The 8,538-nt window shown below is 36.2% G+C and overlaps 1 protein-coding gene across 2 annotated transcripts in view; it reads right to left on the bottom strand.

The window, feature by feature from the left end:
* Positions 1 to 508: 508 nt before the first annotated feature.
* The window catches only part of ubr3 (ubiquitin protein ligase E3 component n-recognin 3), an 86,307-nt gene continuing 78,277 nt past the window's right edge, over positions 509 to 8,538 (bottom strand). For both annotated transcript variants that reach the window (XM_084421775.1, XM_084421774.1), the window contains exons 34-39: positions 8,260 to 8,367; positions 7,432 to 7,557; positions 7,030 to 7,206; positions 5,329 to 5,538; positions 5,094 to 5,233; positions 509 to 2,226 (exon numbers count right to left, since the gene is read on the bottom strand). In XM_084421775.1, the coding sequence (XP_084277901.1) occupies positions 2,109 to 2,226; positions 5,094 to 5,233; positions 5,329 to 5,538; positions 7,030 to 7,206; positions 7,432 to 7,557; positions 8,260 to 8,367 (879 nt within the window). In that variant the 3' untranslated portion in view covers positions 509 to 2,108. The remainder of the gene's footprint in view (positions 2,227 to 5,093; positions 5,234 to 5,328; positions 5,539 to 7,029; positions 7,207 to 7,431; positions 7,558 to 8,259; positions 8,368 to 8,538) is intronic.

The following is an 8,538-nucleotide window of genomic DNA, read 5'->3' as shown; positions in this document are numbered from 1 at the left end:
TACATAAATATTGTCTTTAAACGGGAAAAAAAAAAACCTTCACAACCCGCAAAATCTTAGAGGAGGAGAAATTAGACTCTGGCATCCAGTTGCGACAAAACTCAAAGTCAAGAAAAATTATTACTAAGAGCTTTCTTAACTTTAGAGGTTTGTTTCCAACTGATCACCGAGCCTGTAGATACATAAGCCCAGCAGGACATAAGCCCTCTGTCTCTGAGCATCTACATTATCTCATCTATTTAAGTTGTGTGATGAGGCTCTTTGAAACAGCTCAGTGTATTTGAAAACACTGCCCCCTGTGGACCATCTGACACCAGTCTAGGCATTATCATGTAATTAGAATATGGGAAAGACAATCAAGACCTTGAGAGACAATTAACTTGGTGGGTATGCGGTCAGATTTTTGGCCTATAGTGAGGTAATAAACTATTTCACTATTTCACCCTTAATCAAAAATAATAAATGATATTTTGCATTAAAAACTAAGCTTATTTTTTTAGAACCAGTATTTTCTCTCTTTTTTTTTTTTTTTGCATTGCAATTGCATTGCATTACTTTCCTGACAATTCAAGCACATCTGACCACTCTTTACAATAAAGCCAAAACACCATTGAGAAACAAGAAAAAAACATTAAGATACATTACATTAATGAGAAATGTTTGACTGTGACGAAAATGATGCAGAAAATAATTATCTACATAAGCTTCATTTTCTTAATGCAAAAAATATTTTGGTAAAACTTGAGGCCTTTATGAACAATGCATTATAAAAGTACTTATAATGTACGTTATAATGGATTTGATCTTTTCATAAATAATTGTAAACAAAGTTAAAATGCATTATAATATTTACAAATTCATTGTTACATCTGAAATTTGTTTGTCTTGTTTTAATGCATGTGTTTACATTTTTTAAAGGTGTAACAGTGAATACATAAGTATTATAATGTATTGCAACTGTGGTTACAATTATTGATGAGAACAAACAATGTATTATAAGGTGCATTACAAGGCATAATTAAAGCATTACAATAATACTTATTAAATCGTTTTATAATGCATAATATTTAAAGGCTTTAAGTAAAGTTTTACCACTTGTTCTTTTCTAATATTTATTATTTTCAAAAGGCCTTGGGTGAGATAACCTTAATGGCAAGGGAAAAAGCCAAAGACCATAAAGACTTGTCCTGTCTCCAGCCATATAATGTGCCAAGAAATGCTGTACAAGGTTACAGGGGAATTTTTTTTTTTCTATAATAAACTCAACAGACCAGCCAACCACCATCAAACACAGAGCCTTCATTAGAAAAAAGAAAAAGAAAAAGAAAAAAAAGATGAAAATTGTAAAAAATATTTTTTTTTTTACAAAGGTATAATTTAGGTTTTTTTAAACAATGAATAGCAGCACTTTTTAAATATTAAAATCTTTTATCTGAGACTACAAAACAAAAACAAACAAAATAAAATACCTGAGGATGACTGCAACTACACCTCGACTCGGAGACAACTCGTGCTTTAGCTCTAATCTGTTCATATTTTGTCTCATACACTGCTTTTCAACTCAGTCACTCTTATGAGATGTGTTTAAACTCAAATAGCATGACATGACTACACACATCGCACTGGTCATGGGGTGGTGGGGGGATATGTTGAGAGTCTTGGTACCTTTAGCATTCAAGGTTTTGATATTAATTCTGATATCTGTACATGATTTGTTTCAACGTTGGTCAGAATAGTTTTTTTTTTTTTTTTTTTTCAAGAATCTCTCATCTTAGTTTTCCAAATATTACAGAACGGGAGCATTTTTTTCCACTTGTGCGTCTAACAGGATTGACACAGATTCACTCAATGTGCTTTCACTGTGAGCTTGCTGGGACAAAAAAAATTCTCCCCTAAAAATCCACACGAAAAATTACTTTTAAACACACACGCACACACACGCTGTTAGTCATTAGGCTTGATTGTACACTAAACTTCACATGAACCCAGGCTGTGGCCAACTCAATGCAGGTTTCCATTAAATTACACGACAGAAATCCTCAGAGGATGACATAGAGGCTTGCGCCGACATCATGTGACCTGTCCTCTCCAGGATGTGGGCTGTACAGTTAAAGTCCATTGTAGTGGGGACCCCAGCGCTTGTTGATGTGGTCGAAGGTGTGTGACACCCACTGCTGCTCCAGGACGCGATATCTCTCCTCACATAAATACAGAGGCTTCCCTCGACTACAGAACAGAAAAGATCAGGATGTTACAGCAGGAAAGGTAAACCGTTTTCTCTACAAAAGACATGAACACTTCAAAAAAGGTTTAGGCAGGGCTTTAAACTCACATAAAAGACTACTTGAGCAGGGCCAGAAATAAACAGAGGCTTGGGGCAAAAATGTCACCAAAATAAACAAAAATGCCCCCCAAATTAAAAAAAAGGGGGCTAAAAAAAGCTCCAGTACAATTAAACGAATTATATTTACAGCAATCGCTGTGAGCGAAAATTTTTGACTTTGAGGCATTACATATTACTCACGTTGCATCGGATTCCTTTGTACATGTTTTTTACGCAGCATTTTGCAGCATTATAATAAACTACATGTTTCTGTTGAGCTTATGAATTTAATGGCCAATCAGATTAATCACATCTGTTCTCATTTTGTTCAGTGCACATGTCCTCTGAATGAATTCTGCACTCTGTGAATTTTCTCATAAACAACAAAGAGCAGATGCAATGCAAATAAGAGATTCGTTTTGCTTCAGTGATTGAGTGAACGAGAATTTTTGTACACAATCCAGTTTTATGTATTTTCAAATAATTAACATGTGCATACATGATGCCTTTTCCAAAGTAACATATGTGACCCTGGATCACAAAACCAGTCACAAGTCGCACGGGTATATTGGTGGCAATAGCCAACAATACATTTTATGGGTCAAAATGATCGATTTTTCTTTAATGCCAAAAATCATTAGGCTATTGAGTAAAGATCATGTTCCATGAAGATATTTTGTAAATTTCCTACCGTAAATATATAAAACATTTATTTTTGTGAGTGAATGCAGCACAACCGCGAACATAAATGGACAACTTTAAAGGATATTTTCTCAATGTTTCGATTTTTTTGCCCCCTCAGATTCCAGATTTTCAATAGTTGTATCCCGGCCAAATATTGTCATATCTATCCTAACAAACCATACATCAATTGAAAGCTTACTTATTCAGCTTGCAGATTATGTATACATCTCAATTACAAAAAATTTACCCAAATGACTGGTTTTGTGGTCCAGGGTCACATATTACACAATCAAAGATGGTCCAAGGACAGAGCTTTGAGGAACACCACATTTATCAGACTGGAAAAACTTGCTGAACTGAAGTCATGGACTACTTTTGAGTGTTCTTTGCTCCATTTCTGTATTTTCCTTATGTGGCAATGCAGAAATAAGCTATTTTCTGTGATTGTGAGGGTACTTCAGATTCTTTAGCCACTATAGTGAATAACTGGAAAAATAACAAAATGCAGTAAATGGCAAAATAATTTGCACTACAAACCAGTGTGTTTATGATTACAATAATAAATTAAAATAATATGATAAACAATAGTTTGCAATATAAACATAACGGACAGTTTTTGTACAGCTAAAATAACTGGAAGCGGATGAGAACAGAAGCCTCGACACAGTCAAGTTATAATAGCCGTGCCCACTCTTACGTTAAGAATAAGGTTTGTTTTTCATGATACTAAAATAACCAATGCAAAGTTTTGATTTCGAATGCATAAAAGCAATAAACTATTCAAAAACAGTTCTTAGCTTGTTTTGTCTTTCTAGCCAGAATATGAAACTTTTTTCTTATTTATTCTATTAATTTACATATTTATAATCACCAATAATCACCAATAATGATTTATTAAATTTAAGATTTTAGATTTAAGTTATAATTTATATACTTTTTGTAGACTATTTACATTATGCAAAACTTGTAAACATTTCAATTGTTTTGTTTTTGAAAGAAGTCTCTTATGTTCACCAAGGCTGCATTTATTTAATCAAAAAAGAAAACAAGCAATACTGTGAAATGCCATTACAATTTAAAATAATTGTTTTTCTATTTTAATACAATTAAAAATTATTTATTTATTGATGTGATGTAAAGCTGAATTTTCAGCTTCAGTGTCACATGATTGTTCAGAAATCATTCATGCTGATTTGCTGCACAAGAAACATGTATTAGTATTATTATCAATGTTTTTTCTGCTTAACATTTTTGTGGAAACAATGATGCCGATAGATAGAAATAAACACTTTTATTCATCAAGGACGCATTAAATTGATTAACAGTGAGAGTGAAGACTTTTTATAATGTTCCCAAGATTTCTATTTAATAAATGCTTTAATAAATTCAAAAAATATTTTATTAAATGAAAATAAATGCTGTTTATTGAACTTTCCATTTATCATCTAAGAGTCCTGAAAATATTGAGCAGCACAACTGTTTTCAACACTAATAATGATAAAAAAAAGTGTTTCTTGAGTACCAAATCATAAAATATAATAATATAAAAATAAAAATATTAGAATGATTTCTGGAGGATCATGTGGACTGGAGTAATGATGCATATTAAAATGTATGAAAATAGAAAACAATTATTTTTGTTTGTAATAATATTTTTGAATAAATAAATGCAGCCTTGGTGAGCAGAAGATAAAAACATTAAAAAAAAAAAGTAATGTTCCAAACTTTTGACAGGTATTAAACACAAGTAAACAAACACAAATGCCATGTCAGATGCTACTTCTGTTCTACCTTTGCAGTGTAAAGATGGCTTTTGTTGATGTTAATAAGTCTATAGTATATAATAGCCTATTTTGTTTTAATAGTATAGTACTATTAGTAAATGTTAGTATTTGACATGAAAGACAACACAGATCAAATAAATATGTTAAATCTTAAAATTGCCCTTACAAATAATGATAAAACAACCCTGAAAATCAATTCCAGGGGCCAGATAATGGAAAATGAAATTTTAGACCCTGCTACTGAGACCCTCAGAATGAAATCTAGATGCAATATCTGTCCATCAGAGCAGCGAGAGGTTTACCGTAGGTCTCTGTCCTCCTCTCCATGAGCGTCCAGATACACAGACCCCCACAGACAGAAGCGATGCCCTCGGATGATAATGATGACCGAGGCGTTCACCAGGAGGAAGATACTAGTCGCTGCTCCGCAGTGCTGGGAGTGCTTTGGATTAAAAAAAAATACATATATAATTATAATCAGCACCATCAGTGTTTGGACCATTCAAACTGAGCTTTCGCCGTTTGCTCCACACTCACCAGCACACACTCACACACGCCCTGCTGTTTACAGCAGTGCCCCTTCAGACAGACGAAGGCGCCGCACACCAGGCAGAGCGCGGGGTCTTTGGGGGTTTTCCCACAGCTGGTGCAGGACTTCCTGTGGTAGAACTGGAAGATGGTGTTGTAATTGTCTGGGAGGTGCAGGAGGCGAGGGGCGGCCCACTGCGGATCCTGAACCAACAGAGACTGAAGAGAGACCAGATTTCATTAAAGGTGCTGTATGTAACTTTTCCACTCTACTAGGCTTGGCACGATAGTCGGCGTTACCGGTGTTACACGGTGTTCAGTCGCAACACCGGTTTCATCACTTGCCCACCGCAGCACCGCAAAATTTTTTTTTTAAAGCAATTACGAAGTATCCGGATTTTCTGTCACCAGTTGACTAGCATTGTATGATCACGCTCAACCATTCAAGCGCGACAAAACAAGAGACCGCGCTGTAAGTCCTGCCTATTACACACACGTGCGCACACACGGAAAAGACGCGCGTCAGTATCGAGTTCTCTTTTCGGCCTTGAACAAAACATAACACACACACAAATTATGCCAAAATGTCCGTTTTGTTGTTGTGTTTTTCATGAATAATAACGAACCCACCATTCAAAACACTGTGGTTGAATCCGAAATCGCGCCCTATACCCTCAAATCGGGCGTTATTGTTCTCAACATGATCTCAAGCAGTGAAAAATAGAGGACACTGACAACGCGCTGAAATACAGGACCGAGCAGGTAATATTTAATATGAAACAAAGTCTCAACTTTCAAATTTGGTCAGTCAAACAAAAATAAAATAGGCCTACCTATTTTTGGCTCTTTAATGTCTTGTGACAGATTGTCTCAGTTAAAGCCAAGTTCAAACTCTTCTGACTGCTTTGTCGCACAAAAATGGTGGAATTTGATTGGTCAGATCGCATGTCAATCAAACTCAATACGAATGATGAATTGATGCCATGTAAAAAAAAAAAAAAATACATCACTCTAACACCCCCCACCCCCACGATGAAACCGGTAATACCGGTGTTGTCACGATTCGATTAACCGGTGGGAGAATATTATCACCGTCACATCTCTACACTCTACCAAAGCATAAAAATACCATAATATGTTTGCAGATATTTAGGAAACATGCTAAGTTCACATACTCGTTTCTCTGACAAACACTTCTACAGCCAGTTATTTTACTTTGAAATGTGCGTTTCCAGGCTGGAATGTTTGTTATTGTTGGTCTGTGATACTGCACGTTGCCAATTTTCATTGTCCATTGCGCTCGTTTCTGTTGCGCGTGCTCAAACTGGCAACCCATGTGAGTGCCATCCAGTCTGAGGAGCAGGAGTAACGGTGATCTCCGATATTATGAATTCGACTGCAGTACCTATTTCGACCACTAGTTGTCATTCTTACATACTGCACCTTTAAAGCTATGGATCTTGCAGGATGTTTTAATGGTACACAGACCTCTTATATTTCAAAAGACCAAGGCAAATTTTATGACCGCTTTAATTTGTATTTGAATCTCAAAGATGATGTTATTGAAGCTGGTTACGCTTGGTTAGGTCACAGTGGTTAACGGTAATAAAAAAAAAAACCAATTGGTTAAAACACTGACGTTAGCAACATATTAAATAAAACAGGGTTACAAAAAAAAAAAAAAAAATCAAGACACAAACAGACACTGACCACAGACTGTTGGGACGGTGTATTGGACAGAGCGATGACCTCTGAACACCACTGGCTAATCAGATCGAAAGCGCTGAAGTTCCAGTCCAGACACGCGGCGCTGCTCATGGATCCACTGGACTGAACAGAACCAGTCAAACTCAGACACCCGGTCAGCAGAGAAAACTCCTCCTCCACCTGTGACGAGAGACAGCCGTGAGTCTATCAACTGTGCTGAATGAGAGCCAGCATGTGTGTGAGAACCTATTTAACCATATTCTGGGAAGTGAGCTTTGAAAAACAGTATAAAAATAAAATAAATATATATTTACAGTTAGGTTATGGTATTTATAGCTAGCTGTAGAAGTCTATGTAATGTCCCCATCTAGAGAGTGATGTAAATGTGTGTGTGTGTGTGTGTACCTGGCATCCGGGTAAGCTGTCTCCATACAAGTGGTGTTGCAGTAAACAGGACAGTCTCAGGAAGGGCAGACAGAACTGCTGTAGGGTGAACTCAATGGACTGAGGAGACCACACACTGGAGCTCAACTACACAGAGAAGACATCATTAATCACAGCTCATTCCCTGGTGATAACACAAGATCTTCCTCAGAGATGATTTGCTTTGAAAGAACAAGCTTTAGGCTCATATAACAGTGAGCTGCAGATTCCTACATAATAGATAATTACTCATCTATGGCTAATTTTCATGAAGCTGTGTTTTCTAAATAAAAATTCTATGTATAGATGATACACTGTTGTTCAAATTTTTTGGTTTTCACAAAAAAACTAAGCAGAACAACAGTTTTCTACATCGATACTAATCAGAAATGTTTCTTGAGCATCAAATCAGCATATTAGAATGATTTCTGAAGGATCATGTGACACTGAAGACTGGAGTAATGATGCTGCCTTGTCAAAACAACAAGAGAAGAAAGTGAATAGATGTAATGTCCCATGACACATTTGCAAGATGTGTTCAACAATGGGTCCTTGGATACTTGTTTACACTTTTCTAAAAAGGATCTGAACCTGCTGTTCTCTGAACTACATATTCTCATTATTACTACTGATGCTGAATTTGTAGATTAATGACTTCAATGATAATTTTTGTCTAATAAATTTGCATAATGGTAGTATAGTCAGACTTGTAACCCGCACTAACTTGGATGGGTTAAATGCAGAGGACACATTCTGAGTACTTGGCCTTCACATGTCACTTTCACTGAAGTGCTGTTGAAGAGGACTCACCACAAATGCCTCCTCAGAGTTGGTGTCATACACATCTTTGGCCTTCGTCAGCTCGGAGATCACGTGACCCAGGAGCGACTCCCATGATTTGTCAGAGTTTGGCGTGTTCTGTGTATTGAAATAGCATTGAAAAAAGTGCTTTTTACTCCCTCCAGACTGGAATCACTGTCATTGTTCTACCTGGATTGAAATACTGTATATTGGCTGTGTTTCAAAACCAAGTGAGCTGACTATCTAGACAACATTATTGGCCATCACAAATGGATTAAATGCAGCAAT

The sequence above is a fragment of the Rutilus rutilus genome (assembly GCF_951802725.1).
Source record: "Rutilus rutilus genome assembly, chromosome: 10".
Lineage (NCBI taxonomy): Eukaryota > Metazoa > Chordata > Actinopteri > Cypriniformes > Leuciscidae > Rutilus > Rutilus rutilus.
Note: the sequence above shows the minus strand (reverse complement) of the source record. Positions and strands in the feature narration are given on the sequence as shown.